The 25480-nt window shown below is 62.1% G+C and overlaps 4 protein-coding genes and 1 pseudogene across 5 annotated transcripts in view; all 5 read right to left on the bottom strand.

Moving 5' to 3' along the window:
* Window positions 1-25480, bottom strand: part of LOC147651556 (coiled-coil domain-containing protein 180-like) — a 241593-nt pseudogene that overhangs the window by 104938 nt on the left and 111175 nt on the right. The window lies entirely within an intron of this gene.
* LOC147651565 (uncharacterized) lies at window positions 343-3210 on the bottom strand. Its single transcript, XM_086901531.1, has 4 exons — window positions 2656-3210; window positions 2294-2358; window positions 2053-2202; window positions 343-1879 (listed from the first exon to the last, which is right to left on the bottom strand). The coding sequence occupies exons 1-4, from the start codon at window positions 2792-2794 to the stop codon at window positions 1382-1384; spliced, it is 852 nt and encodes a 283-aa protein (XP_086757657.1). The 5' UTR covers window positions 2795-3210; the 3' UTR covers window positions 343-1381.
* LOC147651564 (uncharacterized) lies at window positions 7655-10537 on the bottom strand. The gene is made up of 4 exons (XM_086901533.1): window positions 9983-10537; window positions 9606-9670; window positions 9365-9514; window positions 7655-9191 (listed from the first exon to the last, which is right to left on the bottom strand). Exons 1-4 carry the CDS (start codon window positions 10119-10121, stop codon window positions 8694-8696), a joined length of 852 nt encoding a protein of 283 aa, XP_086757659.1. The 5' UTR covers window positions 10122-10537; the 3' UTR covers window positions 7655-8693.
* Window positions 14982-17849, bottom strand: LOC147651563 (uncharacterized). The gene is made up of 4 exons (XM_086901532.1): window positions 17295-17849; window positions 16933-16997; window positions 16692-16841; window positions 14982-16518 (listed from the first exon to the last, which is right to left on the bottom strand). The coding sequence occupies exons 1-4, from the start codon at window positions 17431-17433 to the stop codon at window positions 16021-16023; spliced, it is 852 nt and encodes a 283-aa protein (XP_086757658.1). The 5' UTR covers window positions 17434-17849; the 3' UTR covers window positions 14982-16020.
* LOC147651562 (uncharacterized) lies at window positions 22294-25166 on the bottom strand. Its single transcript, XM_086901534.1, has 4 exons — window positions 24612-25166; window positions 24245-24309; window positions 24004-24153; window positions 22294-23830 (listed from the first exon to the last, which is right to left on the bottom strand). Exons 1-4 carry the CDS (start codon window positions 24748-24750, stop codon window positions 23333-23335), a joined length of 852 nt encoding a protein of 283 aa, XP_086757660.1. The 5' UTR covers window positions 24751-25166; the 3' UTR covers window positions 22294-23332.

Genomic DNA, 25480 nt, shown 5'->3' with positions numbered 1-25480 from the left:
GTGCCAAGCGACGCCTCTCCCTGCACTCGCTCTGCAGTTTGTTTGATGCGATCTCCAGGACGCTGTCACGGTATTCACTCGAGTCCAGGCACTCCAACATCTGAAGGGCACAGGCCGGTGATGGGGCAGCAGCGCACAGGGCTGGGCCCAGGCAGCAGCACAGGGCGTGGGCACCGTCCCGGGCGGCTGCGGCACCGAGAGGGCAGAGAGCTGGGAGACAGCTCAGCGAGACAGCGCTGCCCTTCAGGCTCACCTCCACAAGGAACGCCATGGCGGCCAAATCCCCGTGTGCCGTGTCTTTGCTGAGCAGCCCGAGCAGGTAGAATGCAATCGCAGAACACAAGGGTAGGGACACGTGACGCATTGCTCTGATGGGAGGAAAAAGGAACCAAGACCCTGAGCCAGCGGGACAAACCTCTCCATGGACTGACTCCCAGGAGGAGCTTGGCCCTTCTCCACCACCCTGCAAGGGGACCCAGGCCCTTTGGGAAGCAGCTGCTCTTGGGCACCCTCCTCTCCCAGGCTTGTGCAGTGTCCTTGGCCATCCCTTGGTGACAAGGCCCTCTGGCCCATGACCACGGGGACTGTGTGGGGCACCCCAGGCTCGGGGCACAAACGCTGTTTGGGGGCAGCTCACCTGGCCAGCACACCCACAGCACAGTGGTGCGTGCCAGCACACAGCAGCGTGTCCCAGCCACACTCGTCTTCCACTGCTGCCACCACATCCTCATAGTGCAGTCGGCAGAGCAGGGCCTTCAGGGTCTGCACTGCAAACCTGTGTGCACAGCAAAGCCCAGGTGATGCTGGGAGCACGGGCTTCTGCCCTGGGGACATGGCAGGGACAGGAGGACTGGCATGGAGCACCTGTTGGGGCTGATGGCAAGGCCGTGTTGCTGCTGGCATCTCTTCCAGAAGGTATCGACCTTCTCTGGCAGATCCAATGTGCTGAACAGCACTTGCAAGAGCAGATGCACCAAGAGACGGGGGAAATACACTGTCACTGCATGTGGGAGACAGGGCAGCTGGAGCATCTTCCATATCACCACAGTTGCCTGTGAAGGACAGAGCAGCCTGAGTCAGTGCTCAGTGCTCAGGTGTCCATGTGGCAGGGCCCGAGCGTGGCAGGGAGAGGCCAGTGGAGATGTAGGGACAGCAGCCGGCCTGGTGGCCCTGGAGCTGCTCCTAGGCCAGGTTGGAGCCCAGTGCCTGATGCAGGGAGATGCCATGGGAGGAGGGAGGATGGAGACCTGAGGGAGAGGTGACCTTGGGGTGAGCAAAGGTCAGTTGCAGAAACTCACAGCCAGGGCAAGGACAGCCGTGTGGTCCCCGTCGGAGGTGCACATGCTGAGCTCTGGCCAGGTGCCCAGCACATCCAGAAGTATCAGCATGGCTGGCTCTGCAGCCCTGCACGAGCACATGATGCTCTTCCACATGGTGGTAGCAGCTCTGTGGGGTCAGAGTTCTGTGTCAGGGGGGTCTGGGACACATCCCCGTGGCCTGGGCAGCAGCAGGGAGCTGAGCTGGCTGCCAGCCCTGCCTCTGCCCACTGCCCCTCAGTGGCAGCCCAGCCCTGTGGGGACTGGCCCCTGAGGGCAGCAGGCTCGGGGGCTGCTGTGCCAGGGCTGACAAAGGGAGGAGCCACAGGGCCCTGGAATCCTCTGTTTGTCAGACACCTGAGCCGGGCTGTGCAGGGGGATGCCCTGAGCCCTCTGGGCACGTGGGCCCTGTACCTGTCACACCATGGGGCCACACGCAGGAGAGCCATCACCACGTCAGCAGGCTGTGCCTCTGTCATATCCAGAAGGGGCCTGTACAGATTGTACTCAGGAAACTCATTAGCCTTGAGCCACTGGTAGATGAACCTCACCATGGGGAGCACCTGGAGAAGGCACAGGGAAACTTGGAAAGCTGCCAGCAGGAGTAATGTGCCCAGCTTCCCAGAGAAGTGCTTCTCTTCCCACCGCACTGCCACGGCCTCAAAGGCTCGCAGTGAGCAGCTGGCGTGGCCAAGCAATTCCTGGGAGGATCGAAGCCAGGCCACAGACTGCTTACTTGCTTTGGACTGGAAGGACCCTCCTCCACAAGCATGTCCAGCAGGGCAGCACTGGCCTTGGTTTTGAAGATGGGAGAGTATGCTCTGACCACAGTGCCCATGGCAGTGGTCTCTTCCTCCCGAATTCTCTTCATGAATTTGCAAATCATCTGCAGCAGAAGGGCAAGAAATGAGGGACATTGCATGGAGTGCTCCAAGCGTGGTGCTGGGCTGAGCAGGAGAGGGGATGGCTGCAGGTACCTGCGCTGTTGTGCGGAAGAGGCCACGGCTGCGATCCTGCTCTCGAGTGCGCTCCATGGCTGCTCCTGGCAAAGAGCGAGCGCAGCTTGAGCTGAGGGGCTGCGGGAGAGGCCGGAGAACACAGCCCAGCCCTGCACTCCCCAGGCAGGGACAGCCCCGGGAGGCCCCAGGGCACAGAGTACAGCTCCAGGGCGTCTGACCCAGCCCCACTTCTGTCCTGTCCATGGGTGTGTCCCCGGGGGATGGGATGGGATGGGATGGGATGGGATGGGATGGGATGGGATGGGATGGGATGGGATGGGATGGGATGGGATGGGATGGGACGAGGCCAAGCTGGCTGCAGGCCCAGGTCTGCCGCTCACCCTCCTGAGGTGGCTGAAATTGCTCCAGCTCTCCAGGCTGCTGTGCTGGGGCAGTCCCAGGGCCTTCTTTCTCCTCCTTCACCCAGGTCAGCTTGGGGACACTTGGAGGTCTCTGCTCAACATCACTGCCTGGATTCATGGCTACTCGCAGCAGAGGTGGCTCAGAAAAGGTCTGAGTTGGCAAGTCCTGCAGCTGTGCCTGGAAGGCACCTGCAGGAGTGAAGTCTTGGCAAGGCTGCAGGACAGCCAGTCCTGCACTTGGGTCTCAGGGGCTCGTGCCACAAGGACAGGAGACTCGTCGTCAAGGACCGCGGTGAGGAAATGCCACGGTCTGGGCTCGAGCACACCTGAGAAGTGTGGTGCTTCACCTCACCAGAAGTGAAGCCTCGGGAAGGCTGCAGGTCACCGAGTGCTGTGGTCTGGCCTCGAGGTGACCTGCAGGAGTAACGCCTCAGAAAGGCTCTGGGTCAGCAAGGAATGAGTGCGCCGTGTGGGGGCTCCTCACAGCACCACTCTGTCCCGTCCTGCCCTGTCACGTGCACCAGGCACTGTGGTGTGGCTGTGTCACCACCAACACTAATGTCACCCCATGTCACAAAGGGCCCTTGGACACCCTGTCCCGTTCCATTCCACGGTTACCATGATGCACCGTGTCACCAAGGGCCGTTGCACACGCTGCCCCCTGCCCTGGGGCTCCACCCAGCCCGGCCAAAGTGGCCCAGCTTGGAAGCAATGCCTTGGCCCAAGTGTCTCAGACAGCCCAACAGGATCTTTAGGAACAGCTCAAACCTGTGGCTGCAGCAGGAAGGGTGGCAGGAGGTTTCCTGCCTGCTTTGCATTGCTGCAGGGGCTGCTCCTGTCAGAGCCCCCTCTCTGCTGGTGACAGCTTTGCTCTTGGGGACACCGCTCTGCAGCAGCCCAGGAACACGAGTGGTGCCCAGTGCCGGGAGCGCCACCAGTGGTTCCCTCCTGTGCACGGGGACCCCAGCCCCAGGGTGGCTGTGCCAGCACCCCCAGGGACCTCCAGCCTCAGGAACCCAGGGCAAGGGGAAACCACAGCTGTGCAAATGCTGCCTGTGCCCAAAGCAAATGCAAAGACAGACAGCCTGTGACAAACAAGGACAATTTATTTACACAACAGCACCACCACCAACAATGAACTACAGAATGTATTTATGTTATAAGAATCTTCATAGCAACAATCTATAAAATGTATGTACAATGAAAGGACCTCTATAGCAATTGCAATAAAGAACCTAACTACAGCCTATAGAACATATATACTGAAGGGACTGTGTCCACCATCTCTGTTATTCCTGCAAGAGAAGGAGGCATCTTGGCCACTCCAGCCCAGCCCTGAGGGCCGTTCCTGTGCACGCTCTGGTGCCGTTTCTGCTCTGTCCAGAGCCGCTTCAGCAGCAGCGACTCAGCAGCGCTGCTCGAGGAGACATCACCACCCTCCCCATGGAGGCAGAAGCTGTGCAGACACAGAGCTCTGTGTCAGGGGAGCCTTGGTCTCAGCACCGTGGCCTGGGCAGGCGCGGGGGCCCGGGCTGGCCGCCAGCCCTGCCTCTGCCTGCTGCCCTGGCAGCACCCACTGGCTGTGCCCTGCCAGGGCCTCCTTGCCCTCCTTGTCCCGAGACAGCCCAGCCTGGGCACCTCGGGGCTGCTGAGGCCCAGCCTCGAGGGCTTCTGCTGCAGGCATGGCAGTCTCTCAGGGGAAGCACCAGAGCAGCGGGTGACAGGAACAAGGTGACTGCCTGGGGGCTGCTCGTGGCCTCTGACACCCAATTTCCTCAGGGCTTCCACCACCCTGGCCCCTCTGCTCTCCCCCAGCCCGGCCAACCTGCCCGGCAGCGGTGCAGCCCCGATGGAGCTCCAGAGGAGCCAGATTGAGAGAGCCTCAGAGCCCTCAGCAATCCCGCCAGCAACCCACAGGCTGCAGGACACAGACGGCGCTTCCTGGCTGGGAGAAGCCTCGTGCCCATCTCCAGGCACCACAATCACAGCGATCCCCACAGCTCCAGCCCCTGCCCAGCTCCTCTGTGGGCAGCGTTAAGGCTTCAGCAGAACCACCCAAGGCCGAGGGCCTTCTGGCCATTTTCCCTTCCCCACTGCACGCCTGGGCAGCTTGCTGAGCACAAGCACCCTTTTCCCCTCTCCCCCTATGCCCTGCGCACTGGGCACCAGAGAAAGCACCTGAGACACTGGGTATGAGAACACATTCTATATTTCTAAATATAATTCTATATTTCTATATATAATTCTATATCTATATTCTATATATTTCTATTTCTATATATCTATATTAAAAAGAACGAAGAAGAAGGAATAAAAAAAATATCCTAAAGAAAAATCCTGCCCGGCTCAGATGGCCCCGGCAGACAGAGAGCCTCTAAATTCAGCTCTCCTCAGAGCTCCAGCAGCACCGCCAGCCACGGGCCCACAGACAAGGGCGGTTCTTGCGTGCCCTGCGGAATCCATCTTGCCACTTCTGCAAGATGGAGCCTTGAGCTGCGCGGAGGACAAAGGCTGTTTCCAGAGCCAGCAGTCTGATGGCAGGGCTGATGTCCTGTGCCTTGTCATCAAGGGCTGCAAGAGAGAGGAACAGATCTCCATGGTCAGATCTGGATCTGCAGGTACCCGAGGAGAGCCCCGTGCAAGGGCCAACCCAGGTGGCTCTGGCCATGGCCAGGAGGGAGCAGGGACCAAAGGGATCAGCCCAAAGCCACTGGACACTATTGGCACTCGTGCCCCTGAAATCTCTGTGTGTGCCCTGGCCACACCAGGCCTGGTCCGCACAGGGAGCAGAGCCCTGGGCAGCCGGGGCAGGGATTGCAGCTCCCCTTGGCAGCCGGGGCTGGCAGCCCGCTGCCCTCACTCACCCTGACAGATGCTCTGGAGCTCTCGTTTGTTCCCCCGGAGGTGCTGCCCGGCCATCCCTGGGAACACAGAGCCTGTCAGGGTCCCAGCAGCACAGCTCCCTGCCAGCGGCGCTGCCAGCCCTGGGGCCACACGGCCTCCTGCCCCGGCAGGGCTCAGCCCCGGCCCTTGCCGCATCCTGACTCAGCCCAAGGGCCCGGCTGCCAGAGGCCGGCAGCAGCAGCCCCGAGGGCAGCCGGGGCTCCAGGGCCGGGGCAGCAGCCGGGGCTGGGGCCGAGCTGCGGCGGGGCAGGGAGGGAGCCCAGCCCGGTTCGTGGCTCACCAATGAACCTGATGGCCGCCGCTCGCAGGGACTCCTGCGGGCTGTCCAGGTACAGCAGGGCCCGGTGCAGGTGCTCAGCCGCTCGGCTCCTGTCCTGTGCCAGCTGCAGAGAGCGGCGGGAGGGAAGGGTTGGTGCGGGCTCTGCCCCTCGGCCGGGCACTGCTGCCTGCGGCCAGCCCCGGCCTCCCGTGCCCGCCCAGCCCTGAGGCACCGGGCAGCAGCCGCTGGCGCCGGGCTCTGGAGGGGGCAGAGGGCCGGGGGCTGCCCGGGGAGCCGCGGTGCTGCCCTGCCCGACAGAGCAGCGGTGCCGGGGCTCCATGGGCACACGGCTCGGGGCCACAGGGGGCTGGAGTAGAGCCCGCGGGGCCCAGGGAAGGGAGCAGCGTGTGGGGCACAGGCTGGCGGCCCTGGGTGCGGCACTGGGCAGGGCACAGCTGCCAGCCGCACACACTGAGCTTCTCCAACCTTGGGCTGGGGCTTCCAGCCCGCCCTTACCAAGCCCTCGCCGAACCTCCAGGTCTGATCCACCCGCAGCATCTGCTGGAGATCCTTCCTCTTCAGGAATCGGGCGGAACAGAGCAGCGTTTCCCGGGAGGCCTGGAGAGCAGCAGAGACCCAGAGATGGCACCACAGCCCAGGGCACAGGACCCACGTCCCTGGGCCAAGACCAGGAGGGAGCTGCAGCCTGCGAGGCAGCAGAGCAGGAGGCAGCCGAGCGCCCTGCCAGGGAGCCACGGCAGCTGCCGAGTCCTCACATCAACCACGCGCTGGTTCTCATCATGGCAGTGCAAGGAGAGTGGGAGCAGGCTCTGCTGCACGTGGGACTTCAGGGCCTTTTTCCCCTCCTTTGGTACTAAATCCATTATCTCTTGGAAGATGAACATGGAGCACAGCTGCACCTGGCTATCGTCCTGTACGAAAGGAAGAAATAAAGACCTCAGCATCAGCTGCTTCAGGCCCACCTGGGCACAGGCCTGCAAATGCCCAGGGCACAGTGCCAAGGCAGCAGCCATGGCTGGAGACACAGAGCCTTACATTGTCAAAGAGCGGCAGGAGCGCCTCAGCCAGCTGCAGGCCGAGGGGGATGGTTATCGGGCCACCACTGTACAGGAGCAAACGGCTGAGGAGAGCGATGCTCATCCCAAGCACATGGCTGTCATTTTCCCCCAGGAGCTCCACGAGCCTTTCATGCAGGCCCCACATTCTTTTGGCCTGTGTGGAACACAAGTGTGTGAAATGCCACCCTGCTGCCACAGGGCCCAGAGGCCAAAGGCCTGTGCCAAAGGCCTGGGGCAGGAGGCAAGAGGCAGGAGGCAGGAGAACTGGCAGCAGCTGCCTCAGTGCCCAAAGGCCAGCCAAGCGCAAGCCACTGCCTTCCCCAGCCCCACGCCGGCAGCCGCTGCCCCCTTCTCACCATGGAGGAATTCTTGCCGAGCACCACAAGGCCTCTGAGTGCCAAGCGACGCCTCTCCCTGCACTCGCTCTGCAGTTTGTTTGATGCGATCTCCAGGACGCTGTCACGGTATTCACTCGAGTCCAGGCACTCCAACATCTGAAGGGCACAGGCCGGTGATGGGGCAGCAGCGCACAGGGCTGGGCCCAGGCAGCAGCACAGGGCGTGGGCACCGTCCCGGGCGGCTGCGGCACCGAGAGGGCAGAGAGCTGGGAGACAGCTCAGCGAGACAGCGCTGCCCTTCAGGCTCACCTCCACAAGGAACGCCATGGCGGCCAAATCCCCGTGTGCCGTGTCTTTGCTGAGCAGCCCGAGCAGGTAGAATGCAATCGCAGAACACAAGGGTAGGGACACGTGACGCATTGCTCTGATGGGAGGAAAAAGGAACCAAGACCCTGAGCCAGCGGGACAAACCTCTCCATGGACTGACTCCCAGGAGGAGCTTGGCCCTTCTCCACCACCCTGCAAGGGGACCCAGGCCCTTTGGGAAGCAGCTGCTCTTGGGCACCCTCCTCTCCCAGGCTTGTGCAGTGTCCTTGGCCATCCCTTGGTGACAAGGCCCTCTGGCCCATGACCACGGGGACTGTGTGGGGCACCCCAGGCTCGGGGCACAAACGCTGTTTGGGGGCAGCTCACCTGGCCAGCACACCCACAGCACAGTGGTGCGTGCCAGCACACAGCAGCGTGTCCCAGCCACACTCGTCTTCCACTGCTGCCACCACATCCTCATAGTGCAGTCGGCAGAGCAGGGCCTTCAGGGTCTGCACTGCAAACCTGTGTGCACAGCAAAGCCCAGGTGATGCTGGGAGCACGGGCTTCTGCCCTGGGGACATGGCAGGGACAGGAGGACTGGCATGGAGCACCTGTTGGGGCTGATGGCAAGGCCGTGTTGCTGCTGGCATCTCTTCCAGAAGGTATCGACCTTCTCTGGCAGATCCAATGTGCTGAACAGCACTTGCAAGAGCAGATGCACCAAGAGACGGGGGAAATACACTGTCACTGCATGTGGGAGACAGGGCAGCTGGAGCATCTTCCATATCACCACAGTTGCCTGTGAAGGACAGAGCAGCCTGAGTCAGTGCTCAGTGCTCAGGTGTCCATGTGGCAGGGCCCGAGCGTGGCAGGGAGAGGCCAGTGGAGATGTAGGGACAGCAGCCGGCCTGGTGGCCCTGGAGCTGCTCCTAGGCCAGGTTGGAGCCCAGTGCCTGATGCAGGGAGATGCCATGGGAGGAGGGAGGATGGAGACCTGAGGGAGAGGTGACCTTGGGGTGAGCAAAGGTCAGTTGCAGAAACTCACAGCCAGGGCAAGGACAGCCGTGTGGTCCCCGTCGGAGGTGCACATGCTGAGCTCTGGCCAGGTGCCCAGCACATCCAGAAGTATCAGCATGGCTGGCTCTGCAGCCCTGCACGAGCACATGATGCTCTTCCACATGGTGGTAGCAGCTCTGTGGGGTCAGAGTTCTGTGTCAGGGGGGTCTGGGACACATCCCCGTGGCCTGGGCAGCAGCAGGGAGCTGAGCTGGCTGCCAGCCCTGCCTCTGCCCACTGCCCCTCAGTGGCAGCCCAGCCCTGTGGGGACTGGCCCCTGAGGGCAGCAGGCTCGGGGGCTGCTGTGCCAGGGCTGACAAAGGGAGGAGCCACAGGGCCCTGGAATCCTCTGTTTGTCAGACACCTGAGCCGGGCTGTGCAGGGGGATGCCCTGAGCCCTCTGGGCACGTGGGCCCTGTACCTGTCACACCATGGGGCCACACGCAGGAGAGCCATCACCACGTCAGCAGGCTGTGCCTCTGTCATATCCAGAAGGGGCCTGTACAGATTGTACTCAGGAAACTCATTAGCCTTGAGCCACTGGTAGATGAACCTCACCATGGGGAGCACCTGGAGAAGGCACAGGGAAACTTGGAAAGCTGCCAGCAGGAGTAATGTGCCCAGCTTCCCAGAGAAGTGCTTCTCTTCCCACCGCACTGCCACGGCCTCAAAGGCTCGCAGTGAGCAGCTGGCGTGGCCAAGCAATTCCTGGGAGGATCGAAGCCAGGCCACAGACTGCTTACTTGCTTTGGACTGGAAGGACCCTCCTCCACAAGCATGTCCAGCAGGGCAGCACTGGCCTTGGTTTTGAAGATGGGAGAGTATGCTCTGACCACAGTGCCCATGGCAGTGGTCTCTTCCTCCCGAATTCTCTTCATGAATTTGCAAATCATCTGCAGCAGAAGGGCAAGAAATGAGGGACATTGCATGGAGTGCTCCAAGCGTGGTGCTGGGCTGAGCAGGAGAGGGGATGGCTGCAGGTACCTGCGCTGTTGTGCGGAAGAGGCCACGGCTGCGATCCTGCTCTCGAGTGCGCTCCATGGCTGCTCCTGGCAAAGAGCGAGCGCAGCTTGAGCTGAGGGGCTGCGGGAGAGGCCGGAGAACACAGCCCAGCCCTGCACTCCCCAGGCAGGGACAGCCCCGGGAGGCCCCAGGGCACAGAGTACAGCTCCAGGGCGTCTGACCCAGCCCCACTTCTGTCCTGTCCATGGGTGTGTCCCCGGGGGATGGGATGGGATGGGATGGGATGGGATGGGATGGGATGGGATGGGATGGGATGGGATGGGATGGGATGGGATGGGATGGGATGGGATGGGATGGGACGAGGCCAAGCTGGCTGCAGGCCCAGGTCTGCCGCTCACCCTCCTGAGGTGGCTGAAATTGCTCCAGCTCTCCAGGCTGCTGTGCTGGGGCAGTCCCAGGGCCTTCTTTCTCCTCCTTCACCCAGGTCAGCTTGGGGACACTTGGAGGTCTCTGCTCAACATCACTGCCTGGATTCATGGCTACTCGCAGCAGAGGTGGCTCAGAAAAGGTCTGAGTTGGCAAGTCCTGCAGCTGTGCCTGGAAGGCACCTGCAGGAGTGAAGTCTTGGCAAGGCTGCAGGACAGCCAGTCCTGCACTTGGGTCTCAGGGGCTCGTGCCACAAGGACAGGAGACTCGTCGTCAAGGACCGCGGTGAGGAAATGCCACGGTCTGGGCTCGAGCACACCTGAGAAGTGTGGTGCTTCACCTCACCAGAAGTGAAGCCTCGGGAAGGCTGCAGGTCACCGAGTGCTGTGGTCTGGCCTCGAGGTGACCTGCAGGAGTAACGCCTCAGAAAGGCTCTGGGTCAGCAAGGAATGAGTGCGCCGTGTGGGGGCTCCTCACAGCACCACTCTGTCCCGTCCTGCCCTGTCACGTGCACCAGGCACTGTGGTGTGGCTGTGTCACCACCAACACTAATGTCACCCCATGTCACAAAGGGCCCTTGGACACCCTGTCCCGTTCCATTCCACGGTTACCATGATGCACCGTGTCACCAAGGGCCGTTGCACACGCTGCCCCCTGCCCTGGGGCTCCACCCAGCCCGGCCAAAGTGGCCCAGCTTGGAAGCAATGCCTTGGCCCAAGTGTCTCAGACAGCCCAACAGGATCTTTAGGAACAGCTCAAACCTGTGGCTGCAGCAGGAAGGGTGGCAGGAGGTTTCCTGCCTGCTTTGCATTGCTGCAGGGGCTGCTCCTGTCAGAGCCCCCTCTCTGCTGGTGACAGCTTTGCTCTTGGGGACACCGCTCTGCAGCAGCCCAGGAACACGAGTGGTGCCCAGTGCCGGGAGCGCCACCAGTGGTTCCCTCCTGTGCACGGGGACCCCAGCCCCAGGGTGGCTGTGCCAGCACCCCCAGGGACCTCCAGCCTCAGGAACCCAGGGCAAGGGGAAACCACAGCTGTGCAAATGCTGCCTGTGCCCAAAGCAAATGCAAAGACAGACAGCCTGTGACAAACAAGGACAATTTATTTACACAACAGCACCACCACCAACAATGAACTACAGAATGTATTTATGTTATAAGAATCTTCATAGCAACAATCTATAAAATGTATGTACAATGAAAGGACCTCTATAGCAATTGCAATAAAGAACCTAACTACAGCCTATAGAACATATATACTGAAGGGACTGTGTCCACCATCTCTGTTATTCCTGCAAGAGAAGGAGGCATCTTGGCCACTCCAGCCCAGCCCTGAGGGCCGTTCCTGTGCACGCTCTGGTGCCGTTTCTGCTCTGTCCAGAGCCGCTTCAGCAGCAGCGACTCAGCAGCGCTGCTCGAGGAGACATCACCACCCTCCCCATGGAGGCAGAAGCTGTGCAGACACAGAGCTCTGTGTCAGGGGAGCCTTGGTCTCAGCACCGTGGCCTGGGCAGGCGCGGGGGCCCGGGCTGGCCGCCAGCCCTGCCTCTGCCTGCTGCCCTGGCAGCACCCACTGGCTGTGCCCTGCCAGGGCCTCCTTGCCCTCCTTGTCCCGAGACAGCCCAGCCTGGGCACCTCGGGGCTGCTGAGGCCCAGCCTCGAGGGCTTCTGCTGCAGGCATGGCAGTCTCTCAGGGGAAGCACCAGAGCAGCGGGTGACAGGAACAAGGTGACTGCCTGGGGGCTGCTCGTGGCCTCTGACACCCAATTTCCTCAGGGCTTCCACCACCCTGGCCCCTCTGCTCTCCCCCAGCCCGGCCAACCTGCCCGGCAGCGGTGCAGCCCCGATGGAGCTCCAGAGGAGCCAGATTGAGAGAGCCTCAGAGCCCTCAGCAATCCCGCCAGCAACCCACAGGCTGCAGGACACAGACGGCGCTTCCTGGCTGGGAGAAGCCTCGTGCCCATCTCCAGGCACCACAATCACAGCGATCCCCACAGCTCCAGCCCCTGCCCAGCTCCTCTGTGGGCAGCGTTAAGGCTTCAGCAGAACCACCCAAGGCCGAGGGCCTTCTGGCCATTTTCCCTTCCCCACTGCACGCCTGGGCAGCTTGCTGAGCACAAGCACCCTTTTCCCCTCTCCCCCTATGCCCTGCGCACTGGGCACCAGAGAAAGCACCTGAGACACTGGGTATGAGAACACATTCTATATTTCTAAATATAATTCTATATTTCTATATATAATTCTATATCTATATTCTATATATTTCTATTTCTATATATCTATATTAAAAAGAACGAAGAAGAAGGAATAAAAAAAATATCCTAAAGAAAAGTCCTGCCCGGCTCAGATGGCCCCGGCAGACAGAGAGCCTCTAAATTCAGCTCTCCTCAGAGCTCCAGCAGCACCGCCAGCCACGGGCCCACAGACAAGGGCGGTTCTTGCGTGCCCTGCGGAATCCATCTTGCCACTTCTGCAAGATGGAGCCTTGAGCTGCGCGGAGGACAAAGGCTGTTTCCAGAGCCAGCAGTCTGATGGCAGGGCTGATGTCCTGTGCCTTGTCATCAAGGGCTGCAAGAGAGAGGAACAGATCTCCATGGTCAGATCTGGATCTGCAGGTACCCGAGGAGAGCCCCGTGCAAGGGCCAACCCAGGTGGCTCTGGCCATGGCCAGGAGGGAGCAGGGACCAAAGGGATCAGCCCAAAGCCACTGGACACTATTGGCACTCGTGCCCCTGAAATCTCTGTGTGTGCCCTGGCCACACCAGGCCTGGTCCGCACAGGGAGCAGAGCCCTGGGCAGCCGGGGCAGGGATTGCAGCTCCCCTTGGCAGCCGGGGCTGGCAGCCCGCTGCCCTCACTCACCCTGACAGATGCTCTGGAGCTCTCGTTTGTTCCCCCGGAGGTGCTGCCCGGCCATCCCTGGGAACACAGAGCCTGTCAGGGTCCCAGCAGCACAGCTCCCTGCCAGCGGCGCTGCCAGCCCTGGGGCCACACGGCCTCCTGCCCCGGCAGGGCTCAGCCCCGGCCCTTGCCGCATCCTGACTCAGCCCAAGGGCCCGGCTGCCAGAGGCCGGCAGCAGCAGCCCCGAGGGCAGCCGGGGCTCCAGGGCCGGGGCAGCAGCCGGGGCTGGGGCCGAGCTGCGGCGGGGCAGGGAGGGAGCCCAGCCCGGTTCGTGGCTCACCAATGAACCTGATGGCCGCCGCTCGCAGGGACTCCTGCGGGCTGTCCAGGTACAGCAGGGCCCGGTGCAGGTGCTCAGCCGCTCGGCTCCTGTCCTGTGCCAGCTGCAGAGAGCGGCGGGAGGGAAGGGTTGGTGCGGGCTCTGCCCCTCGGCCGGGCACTGCTGCCTGCGGCCAGCCCCGGCCTCCCGTGCCCGCCCAGCCCTGAGGCACCGGGCAGCAGCCGCTGGCGCCGGGCTCTGGAGGGGGCAGAGGGCCGGGGGCTGCCCGGGGAGCCGCGGTGCTGCCCTGCCCGACAGACCAGCGGTGCCGGGGCTCCATGGGCACACGGCTCGGGGCCACAGGGGGCTGGAGTAGAGCCCGCGGGGCCCAGGGAAGGGAGCAGCGTGTGGGGCACAGGCTGGCGGCCCTGGGTGCGGCACTGGGCAGGGCACAGCTGCCAGCCGCACACACTGAGCTTCTCCAACCTTGGGCTGGGGCTTCCAGCCCGCCCTTACCAAGCCCTCGCCGAACCTCCAGGTCTGATCCACCCGCAGCATCTGCTGGAGATCCTTCCTCTTCAGGAATCGGGCGGAACAGAGCAGCGTTTCCCGGGAGGCCTGGAGAGCAGCAGAGACCCAGAGATGGCACCACAGCCCAGGGCACAGGACCCACGTCCCTGGGCCAAGACCAGGAGGGAGCTGCAGCCTGCGAGGCAGCAGAGCAGGAGGCAGCCGAGCGCCCTGCCAGGGAGCCACGGCAGCTGCCGAGTCCTCACATCAACCACGCGCTGGTTCTCATCATGGCAGTGCAAGGAGAGTGGGAGCAGGCTCTGCTGCACGTGGGACTTCAGGGCCTTTTTCCCCTCCTTTGGTACTAAATCCATCATCTCTTGGAAGATGAACATGGAGCACAGCTGCACCTGGCTATCGTCCTGTACGAAAGGAAGAAATAAAGACCTCAGCATCAGCTGCTTCAGGCCCACCTGGGCACAGGCCTGCAAATGCCCAGGGCACAGTGCCAAGGCAGCAGCCATGGCTGGAGACACAGAGCCTTACATTGTCAAAGAGCGGCAGGAGCGCCTCAGCCAGCTGCAGGCCGAGGGGGATGGTTATCGGGCCACCACTGTACAGGAGCAAACGGCTGAGGAGAGCGATGCTCATCCCAAGCACATGGCTGTCATTTTCCCCCAGGAGCTCCACGAGCCTTTCATGCAGGCCCCACATTCTTTTGGCCTGTGTGGAACACAAGTGTGTGAAATGCCACCCTGCTGCCACAGGGCCCAGAGGCCAAAGGCCTGTGCCAAAGGCCTGGGGCAGGAGGCAAGAGGCAGGAGGCAGGAGAACTGGCAGCAGCTGCCTCAGTGCCCAAAGGCCAGCCAAGCGCAAGCCACTGCCTTCCCCAGCCCCACGCCGGCAGCCGCTGCCCCCTTCTCACCATGGAGGAATTCTTGCCGAGCACCACAAGGCCTCTGAGTGCCAAGCGACGCCTCTCCCTGCACTCGCTCTGCAGTTTGTTTGATGCGATCTCCAGGACGCTGTCACGGTATTCACTCGAGTCCAGGCACTCCAACATCTGAAGGGCACAGGCCGGTGATGGGGCAGCAGCGCACAGGGCTGGGCCCAGGCAGCAGCACAGGGCGTGGGCACCGTCCCGGGCGGCTGCGGCACCGAGAGGGCAGAGAGCTGGGAGACAGCTCAGCGAGACAGCGCTGCCCTTCAGGCTCACCTCCACAAGGAACGCCATGGCGGCCAAATCCCCGTGTGCCGTGTCTTTGCTGAGCAGCCCGAGCAGGTAGAATGCAATCGCAGAACACAAGGGTAGGGACACGTGACGCATTGCTCTGATGGGAGGAAAAAGGAACCAAGACCCTGAGCCAGCGGGACAAACCTCTCCATGGACTGACTCCCAGGAGGAGCTTGGCCCTTCTCCACCACCCTGCAAGGGGACCCAGGCCCTTTGGGAAGCAGCTGCTCTTGGGCACCCTCCTCTCCCAGGCTTGTGCAGTGTCCTTGGCCATCCCTTGGTGACAAGGCCCTCTGGCCCATGACCACGGGGACTGTGTGGGGCACCCCAGGCTCGGGGCACAAACGCTGTTTGGGGGCAGCTCACCTGGCCAGCACACCCACAGCACAGTGGTGCGTGCCAGCACACAGCAGCGTGTCCCAGCCACACTCGTCTTCCACTGCTGCCACCACATCCTCATAGTGCAGTCGGCAGAGCAGGGCCTTCAGGGTCTGCACTGCAAACCTGTGTGCACAGCAAAGCCCAGGTGATGCTGGGAGCACGGGCTTCTGCCCTGGGGACATGGCAGGGACAGGAGGACTGGCATGGAGCACCTGTTGGGGCTGATGGCAAGGCCGTGTTGCTGCTGGCATCTCTTCCAGAAGGTATCGACCTTCTCTGGCAGATCCAATGTGCTGAACAGCACTTGCAAGAGCAGATGCACCAAGAGACGGGGGAAATACACTGTCACTGCATGTGGGAGACAGGGCAGCTGGAGCATCTTCCATATCACCACAGTTGCCTGTGAAGGACAGAGCAGCCTGAGTCAGTGCTCAGTGCTCAGGTGTCCATGTGGCAGGGCCCGAGCGTGGCAGGGAGAGGCCAGTGGAGATGTAGGGACAGCAGCCGGCCTGGTGGCCCTGGAGCTGCTCCTAGGCCAGGTTGGAGCCCAGTGCCTGATGCAGGGAGATGCCATGGGAGGAGGGAGGATGGAGACCTGAGGGAGAGGTGACCTTGGGGTGAGCAAAGGTCAGTTGCAGAAACTCACAGCCAGGGCAAGGACAGCCGTGTGGTCCCCGTCGGAGGTGCACATGCTGAGCTCTGGCCAGGTGCCCAGCACATCCAGAAGTATCAGCATGGCTGGCTCTGCAGCCCTGCACGAGCACATGATGCTCTTCCACATGGTGGTAGCAGCTCTGTGGGGTCAGAGTTCTGTGTCAGGGGGGTCTGGGACACATCCCCGTGGCCTGGGCAGCAGCAGGGAGCTGAGCTGGCTGCCAGCCCTGCCTCTGCCCACTGCCCCTCAGTGGCAGCCCAGCCCTGTGGGGACTGGCCCCTGAGGGCAGCAGGCTCGGGGGCTGCTGTGCCAGGGCTGACAAAGGGAGGAGCCACAGGGCCCTGGAATCCTCTGTTTGTCAGACACCTGAGCCGGGCTGTGCAGGGGGATGCCCTGAGCCCTCTGGGCACGTGGGCCCTGTACCTGTCACACCATGGGGCCACACGCAGGAGAGCCATCACCACGTCAGCAGGCTGTGCCTCTGTCATATCCAGAAGGGGCCTGTACAGATTGTACTCAGGAAACTCATTAGCCTTGAGCCACTGGTAGATGAACCTCACCATGGGGAGCACCTGGAGAAGGCACAGGGAAACTTGGAAAGCTGCCAGCAGGAGTAATGTGCCCAGCTTCCCAGAGAAGTGCTTCTCTTCCCACCGCACTGCCACGGCCTCAAAGGCTCGCAGTGAGCAGCTGGCGTGGCCAAGCAATTCCTGGGAGGATCGAAGCCAGGCCACAGACTGCTTACTTGCTTTGGACTGGAAGGACCCTCCTCCACAAGCATGTCCAGCAGGGCAGCACTGGCCTTGGTTTTGAAGATGGGAGAGTATGCTCTGACCACAGTGCCCATGGCAGTGGTCTCTTCCTCCCGAATTCTCTTCATGAATTTGCAAATCATCTGCAGCAGAAGGGCAAGAAATGAGGGACATTGCATGGAGTGCTCCAAGTGTGGTGCTGGGCTGAGCAGGAGAGGGGATGGCTGCAGGTACCTGCGCTGTTGTGCGGAAGAGGCCACGGCTGCGATCCTGCTCTCGAGTGCGCTCCATGGCTGCTCCTGGCAAAGAGTGAGCGCAGCTTGAGCTGAGGGGCTGCGGGAGAGGCCGGAGAACACAGCCCAGCCCTGCACTCCCCAGGCAGGGACAGCCCCGGGAGGCCCCAGGGCACAGAGTACAGCTCCAGGGCGTCTGACCCAGCCCCACTTCTGTCCTGTCCATGGGTGTGTCCCCGGGGGATGGGATGGGATGGGATGGGATGGGATGGGATGGGATGGGATGGGATGGGATGGGATGGGATGGGATGGGATGGGATGGGACGAGGCCAAGCTGGCTGCAGGCCCAGGTCTGCCGCTCACCCTCCTGAGGTGGCTGAAATTGCTCCAGCTCTCCAGGCTGCTGTGCTGGGGCAGTCCCAGGGCCTTCTTTCTCCTCCTTCACCCAGGTCAGCTTGGGGACACTTGGAGGTCTCTGCTCAACATCACTGCCTGGATTCATGGCTACTCGCAGCAGAGGTGGCTCAGAAAAGGTCTGAGTTGGCAAGTCCTGCAGCTGTGCCTGGAAGGCACCTGCAGGAGTGAAGTCTTGGCAAGGCTGCAGGACAGCCAGTCCTGCACTTGGGTCTCAGGGGCTCGTGCCACAAGGACAGGAGACTCGTCGTCAAGGACCGCGGTGAGGAAATGCCACGGTCTGGGCTCGAGCACACCTGAGAAGTGTGGTGCTTCACCTCACCAGAAGTGAAGCCTCGGGAAGGCTGCAGGTCACCGAGTGCTGTGGTCTGGCCTCGAGGTGACCTGCAGGAGTAACGCCTCAGAAAGGCTCTGGGTCAGCAAGGAATGAGTGCGCCGTGTGGGGGCTCCTCACAGCACCACTCTGTCCCGTCCTGCCCTGTCACGTGCACCAGGCACTGTGGTGTGGCTGTGTCACCACCAACACTAATGTCACCCCATGTCACAAAGGGCCCTTGGACACCCTGTCCCGTTCCATTCCACGGTTACCATGATGCACCGTGTCACCAAGGGCCGTTGCACACGCTGCCCCCTGCCCTGGGGCTCCACCCAGCCCGGCCAAAGTGGCCCAGCTTGGAAGCAATGCCTTGGCCCAAGTGTCTCAGACAGCCCAACAGGATCTTTAGGAACAGCTCAAACCTGTGGCTGCAGCAGGAAGGGTGGCAGGAGGTTTCCTGCCTGCTTTGCATTGCTGCAGGGGCTGCTCCTGTCAGAGCCCCCTCTCTGCTGGTGACAGCTTTGCTCTTGGGGACACCGCTCTGCAGCAGCCCAGGAACACGAGTGGTGCCCAGTGCCGGGAGCGCCACCAGTGGTTCCCTCCTGTGCACGGGGACCCCAGCCCCAGGGTGGCTGTGCCAGCACCCCCAGGGACCTCCAGCCTCAGGAACCCAGGGCAAGGGGAAACCACAGCTGTGCAAATGCTGCCTGTGCCCAAAGCAAATGCAAAGACAGACAGCCTGTGACAAACAAGGACAATTTATTTACACAACAGCACCACCACCAACAATGAACTACAGAATGTATTTATGTTATAAGAATCTTCATAGCAACAATCTATAAAATGTATGTACAATGAAAGGACCTCTATAGCAATTGCAATAAAGAACCTAACTACAGCCTGTAGAACATATATACTGAAGGGACTGTGTCCACCATCTCTGTTATTCCTGCAAGAGAAGGAGGCATCTTGGCCACTCCAGCCCAGCCCTGAGGGCCGTTCCTGTGCACGCTCTGGTGCCGTTTCTGCTCTGTCCAGAGCCGCTTCAGCAGCAGCGACTCAGCAGCGCTGCTCGAGGAGACATCACCACCCTCCCCATGGAGGCAGAAGCTGTGCAGACACAGAGCTCTGTGTCAGGGGAGCCTTGGTCTCAGCACCGTGGCCTGGGCAGGCGCGGGGGCCCGGGCTGGCCGCCAGCCCTGCCTCTGCCTGCTGCCCTGGCAGCACCCAGTGGCTGTGCCCTGCCAGGGCCTCCTTGCCCTCCTTGTCCCGAGACAGCCCAGCCTGGGCACCTCGGGGCTGCTGAGGCCCAGCCTCGAGGGCTTCTGCTGCAGGCATGGCAGTCTCTCAGGGGAAGCACCAGAGCAGCGGGTGACAGGAACAAGGTGACTGCCTGGGGGCTGCTCGTGGCCTCTGACACCCAATTTCCTCAGGGCTTCCACCACCCTGGCCCCTCTGCTCTCCCCCAGCCCGGCCAACCTGCCCGGCAGCGGTGCAGCCCCGATGGAGCTCCAGAGGAGCCAGATTGAGAGAGCCTCAGAGCCCTCAGCAATCCCGCCAGCAACCCACAGGCTGCAGGACACAGACGGCGCTTCCTGGCTGGGAGAAGCCTCGTGCCCATCTCCAGGCACCACAATCACAGCGATCCCCACAGCTCCAGCCCCTGCCCAGCTCCTCTGTGGGCAGCGTTAAGGCTTCAGCAGAACCACCCAAGGCCGAGGGCCTTCTGGCCATTTTCCCTTCCCCACTGCACGCCTGGGCAGCTTGCTGAGCACAAGCACCCTTTTCCCCTCTCCCCCTATGCCCTGCGCACTGGGCACCAGAGAAAGCACCTGAGACACTGGGTATGAGAACACATTCTATATTTCTAAATATAATTCTATATTTCTATATATAATTCTATATCTATATTCTATATATTTCTATTTCTATATATCTATATTAAAAAGAACGAAGAAGAAGGAATAAAAAAAATATCCTAAAGAAAAATCCTGCCCGGCTCAGATGGCCCCGGCAGACAGAGAGCCTCTAAATTCAGCTCTCCTCAGAGCTCCAGCAGCACCGCCAGCCACGGGCCCACAGACAAGGGCGGTTCTTGCGTGCCCTGCGGAATCCATCTTGCCACTTCTGCAAGATGGAGCCTTGAGCTGCGCGGAGGACAAAGGCTGTTTCCAGAGCCAGCAGTCTGATGGCAGGGCTGATGTCCTGTGCCTTGTCATCAAGGGCTGCAAGAGAGAGGAACAGATCTCCATGGTCAGATCTGGATCTGCAGGTACCCGAGGAGAGCCCCGTGCAAGGGCCAACCCAGGTGGCTCTGGCCATGGCCAGGAGGGAGCAGGGACCAAAGGGATCAGCCCAAAGCCACTGGACACTATTGGCACTCGTGCCCCTGAAATCTCTGTGTGTGCCCTGGCCACACCAGGCCTGGTCCGCACAGGGAGCAGAGCCCTGGGCAGCCGGGGCAGGGATTGCAGCTCCCCTTGGCAGCCGGGGCTGGCAGCCCGCTGCCCTCACTCACCCTGACAGATGCTCTGGAGCTCTCGTTTGTTCCCCCGGAGGTGCTGCCCGGCCATCCCTGGGAACACAGAGCCTGTCAGGGTCCCAGCAGCACAGCTCCCTGCCAGCGGCGCTGCCAGCCCTGGGGCCACACGGCCTCCTGCCCCGGCAGGGCTCAGCCCCGGCCCTTGCCGCATCCTGACTCAGCCCAAGGGCCCGGCTGCCAGAGGCCGGCAGCAGCAGCCCCGAGGGCAGCCGGGGCTCCAGGGCCGGGGCAGCAGCCGGGGCTGGGGCCGAGCTGCGGCGGGGCAGGGAGGGAGCCCAGCCCGGTTCGTGGCTCACCAATGAACCTGATGGCCGCCGCTCGCAGGGACTCCTGCGGGCTGTCCAGGTACAGCAGGGCCCGGTGCAGGTGCTCAGCCGCTCGGCTCCTGTCCTGTGCCAGCTGCAGAGAGCGGCGGGAGGGAAGGGTTGGTGCGGGCTCTGCCCCTCGGCCGGGCACTGCTGCCTGCGGCCAGCCCCGGCCTCCCGTGCCCGCCCAGCCCTGAGGCACCGGGCAGCAGCCGCTGGCGCCGGGCTCTGGAGGGGGCAGAGGGCCGGGGGCTGCCCGGGGAGCCGCGGTGCTGCCCTGCCCGACAGAGCAGCGGTGCCGGGGCTCCATGGGCACACGGCTCGGGGCCACAGGGGGCTGGAGTAGAGCCCGCGGGGCCCAGGGAAGGGAGCAGCGTGTGGGGCACAGGCTGGCGGCCCTGGGTGCGGCACTGGGCAGGGCACAGCTGCCAGCCGCACACACTGAGCTTCTCCAACCTTGGGCTGGGGCTTCCAGCCCGCCCTTACCAAGCCCTCGCCGAACCTCCAGGTCTGATCCACCCGCAGCATCTGCTGGAGATCCTTCCTCTTCAGGAATCGGGCGGAACAGAGCAGCGTTTCCCGGGAGGCCTGGAGAGCAGCAGAGACCCAGAGATGGCACCACAGCCCAGGGCACAGGACCCACGTCCCTGGGCCAAGACCAGGAGGGAGCTGCAGCCTGCGAGGCAGCAGAGCAGGAGGCAGCCGAGCGCCCTGCCAGGGAGCCACGGCAGCTGCCGAGTCCTCACATCAACCACGCGCTGGTTCTCATCATGGCAGTGCAAGGAGAGTGGGAGCAGGCTCTGCTGCACGTGGGACTTCAGGGCCTTTTTCCCCTCCTTTGGTACTAAATCCATCATCTCTTGGAAGATGAACATGGAGCACAGCTGCACCTGGCTATCGTCCTGTACGAAAGGAAGAAATAAAGACCTCAGCATCAGCTGCTTCAGGCCCACCTGGGCACAGGCCTGCAAATGCCCAGGGCACAGTGCCAAGGCAGCAGCCATGGCTGGAGACACAGAGCCTTACATTGTCAAAGAGCGGCAGGAGCGCCTCAGCCAGCTGCAGGCCGAGGGGGATGGTTATCGGGCCACCACTGTACAGGAGCAAACGGCTGAGGAGAGCGATGCTCATCCCAAGCACATGGCTGTCATTTTCCCCCAGGAGCTCCACGAGCCTTTCATGCAGGCCCCACATTCTTTTGGCCTGTGTGGAACACAAGTGTGTGAAATGCCACCCTGCTGCCACAGGGCCCAGAGGCCAAAGGCCTGTGCCAAAGGCCTGGGGCAGGAGGCAAGAGGCAGGAGGCAGGAGAACTGGCAGCAGCTGCCTCAGTGCCCAAAGGCCAGCCAAGCGCAAGCCACTGCCTTCCCCAGCCCCACGCCGGCAGCCGCTGCCCCCTTCTCACCATGGAGGAATTCTTGCCGAGCACCACAAGGCCTCTGAGTGCCAAGCGACGCCTCTCCCTGCACTCGCTCTGCAGTTTGTTTGATGCGATCTCCAGGACGCTGTCACGGTATTCACTCGAGTCCAGGCACTCCAACATCTGAAGGGCACAGGCCGGTGATGGGGCAGCAGCGCACAGGGCTGGGCCCAGGCAGCAGCACAGGGCGTGGGCACCGTCCCGGGCGGCTGCGGCACCGAGAGGGCAGAGAGCTGGGAGACAGCTCAGCGAGACAGCGCTGCCCTTCAGGCTCACCTCCACAAGGAACGCCATGGCGGCCAAATCCCCGTGTGCCGTGTCTTTGCTGAGCAGCCCGAGCAGGTAGAATGCAATCGCAGAACACAAGGGTAGGGACACGTGACGCATTGCTCTGATGGGAGGAAAAAGGAACCAAGACCCTGAGCCAGCGGGACAAACCTCTCCATGGACTGACTCCCAGGAGGAGCTTGGCCCTTCTCCACCACCCTGCAAGGGGACCCAGGCCCTTTGGGAAGCAGCTGCTCTTGGGCACCCTCCTCTCCCAGGCTTGTGCAGTGTCCTTGGCCATCCCTTGGTGACAAGGCCCTCTGGCCCATGACCACGGGGACTGTGTGGGGCACCCCAGGCTCGGGGCACAAACGCTGTTTGGGGGCAGCTCACCTGGCCAGCACACCCACAGCACAGTGGTGCGTGCCAGCACACAGCAGCGTGTCCCAGCCACACTCGTCTTCCACTGCTGCCACCACATCCTCATAGTGCAGTCGGCAGAGCAGGGCCTTCAGGGTCTGCACTGCAAACCTGTGTGCACAGCAAAGCCCAGGTGATGCTGGGAGCACGGGCTTCTGCCCTGGGGACATGGCAGGGACAGGAGGACTGGCATGGAGCACCTGTTGGGGCTGATGGCAAGGCCGTGTTGCTGCTGGCATCTCTTCCAGAAGGTATCGACCTTCTCTGGCAGATCCAATGTGCTGAACAGCACTTGCAAGAGCAGATGCACCAAGAGACGGGGGAAATACACTGTCACTGCATGTGGGAGACAGGGCAGCTGGAGCATCTTCCATATCACCACAGTTGCCTGTGAAGGACAGAGCAGCCTGAGTCAGTGCTCAGTGCTCAGGTGTCCATGTGGCAGGGCCCGAGCGTGGCAGGGAGAGGCCAGTGGAGATGTAGGGACAGCAGCCGGCCTGGTGGCCCTGGAGCTGCTCCTAGGCCAGGTTGGAGCCCAGTGCCTGATGCAGGGAGATGCCATGGGAGGAGGGAGGATGGAGACCTGAGGGAGAGGTGACCTTGGGGTGAGCAAAGGTCAGTTGCAGAAACTCACAGCCAGGGCAAGGACAGCCGTGTGGTCCCCGTCGGAGGTGCACATGCTGAGCTCTGGCCAGGTGCCCAGCACATCCAGAAGTATCAGCATGGCTGGCTCTGCAGCCCTGCACGAGCACATGATGCTCTTCCACATGGTGGTAGCAGCTCTGTGGGGTCAGAGTTCTGTGTCAGGGGGGTCTGGGACACATCCCCGTGGCCTGGGCAGCAGCAGGGAGCTGAGCTGGCTGCCAGCCCTGCCTCTGCCCACTGCCCCTCAGTGGCAGCCCAGCCCTGTGGGGACTGGCCCCTGAGGGCAGCAGGCTCGGGGGCTGCTGTGCCAGGGCTGACAAAGGGAGGAGCCACAGGGCCCTGGAATCCTCTGTTTGTCAGACACCTGAGCCGGGCTGTGCAGGGGGATGCCCTGAGCCCTCTGGGCACGTGGGCCCTGTACCTGTCACACCATGGGGCCACACGCAGGAGAGCCATCACCACGTCAGCAGGCTGTGCCTCTGTCATATCCAGAAGGGGCCTGTACAGATTGTACTCAGGAAACTCATTAGCCTTGAGCCACTGGTAGATGAACCTCACCATGGGGAGCACCTGGAGAAGGCACAGGGAAACTTGGAAAGCTGCCAGCAGGAGTAATGTGCCCAGCTTCCCAGAGAAGTGCTTCTCTTCCCACCGCACTGCCACGGCCTCAAAGGCTCGCAGTGAGCAGCTGGCGTGGCCAAGCAATTCCTGGGAGGATCGAAGCCAGGCCACAGACTGCTTACTTGCTTTGGACTGGAAGGACCCTCCTCCACAAGCATGTCCAGCAGGGCAGCACTGGCCTTGGTTTTGAAGATGGGAGAGTATGCTCTGACCACAGTGCCCATGGCAGTGGTCTCTTCCTCCCGAATTCTCTTCATGAATTTGCAAATCATCTGCAGCAGAAGGGCAAGAAATGAGGGACATTGCATGGAGTGCTCCAAGCGTGGTGCTGGGCTGAGCAGGAGAGGGGATGGCTGCAGGTACCTGCGCTGTTGTGCGGAAGAGGCCACGGCTGCGATCCTGCTCTCGAGTGCGCTCCATGGCTGCTCCTGGCAAAGAGCGAGCGCAGCTTGAGCTGAGGGGCTGCGGGAGAGGCCGGAGAACACAGCCCAGCCCTGCACTCCCCAGGCAGGGACAGCCCCGGGAGGCCCCAGGGCACAGAGTACAGCTCCAGGGCGTCTGACCCAGCCCCACTTCTGTCCTGTCCATGGGTGTGTCCCCGGGGGATGGGATGGGATGGGATGGGATGGGATGGGATGGGATGGGATGGGATGGGATGGGATGGGATGGGATGGGATGGGATGGGATGGGACGAGGCCAAGCTGGCTGCAGGCCCAGGTCTGCCGCTCACCCTCCTGAGGTGGCTGAAATTGCTCCAGCTCTCCAGGCTGCTGTGCTGGGGCAGTCCCAGGGCCTTCTTTCTCCTCCTTCACCCAGGTCAGCTTGGGGACACTTGGAGGTCTCTGCTCAACATCACTGCCTGGATTCATGGCTACTCGCAGCAGAGGTGGCTCAGAAAAGGTCTGAGTTGGCAAGTCCTGCAGCTGTGCCTGGAAGGCACCTGCAGGAGTGAAGTCTTGGCAAGGCTGCAGGACAGCCAGTCCTGCACTTGGGTCTCAGGGGCTCGTGCCACAAGGACAGGAGACTCGTCGTCAAGGACCGCGGTGAGGAAATGCCACGGTCTGGGCTCGAGCACACCTGAGAAGTGTGGTGCTTCACCTCACCAGAAGTGAAGCCTCGGGAAGGCTGCAGGTCACCGAGTGCTGTGGTCTGGCCTCGAGGTGACCTGCAGGAGTAACGCCTCAGAAAGGCTCTGGGTCAGCAAGGAATGAGTGCGCCGTGTGGGGGCTCCTCACAGCACCACTCTGTCCCGTCCTGCCCTGTCACGTGCACCAGGCACTGTGGTGTGGCTGTGTCACCACCAACACTAATGTCACCCCATGTCACAAAGGGCCCTTGGACACCCTGTCCCGTTCCATTCCACGGTTACCATGATGCACCGTGTCACCAAGGGCCGTTGCACACGCTGCCCCCTGCCCTGGGGCTCCACCCAGCCCGGCCAAAGTGGCCCAGCTTGGAAGCAATGCCTTGGCCCAAGTGTCTCAGACAGCCCAACAGGATCTTTAGGAACAGCTCAAACCTGTGGCTGCAGCAGGAAGGGTGGCAGGAGGTTTCCTGCCTGCTTTGCATTGCTGCAGGGGCTGCTCCTGTCAGAGCCCC

Source organism: Cyanistes caeruleus, chromosome 9, assembly GCF_971803275.1.
Source record: "Cyanistes caeruleus chromosome 9, bCyaCae1.hap1.1, whole genome shotgun sequence".
Classification (NCBI taxonomy): domain Eukaryota; kingdom Metazoa; phylum Chordata; class Aves; order Passeriformes; family Paridae; genus Cyanistes; species Cyanistes caeruleus.
This window is presented reverse-complemented; position numbering and strand designations above follow the sequence as displayed.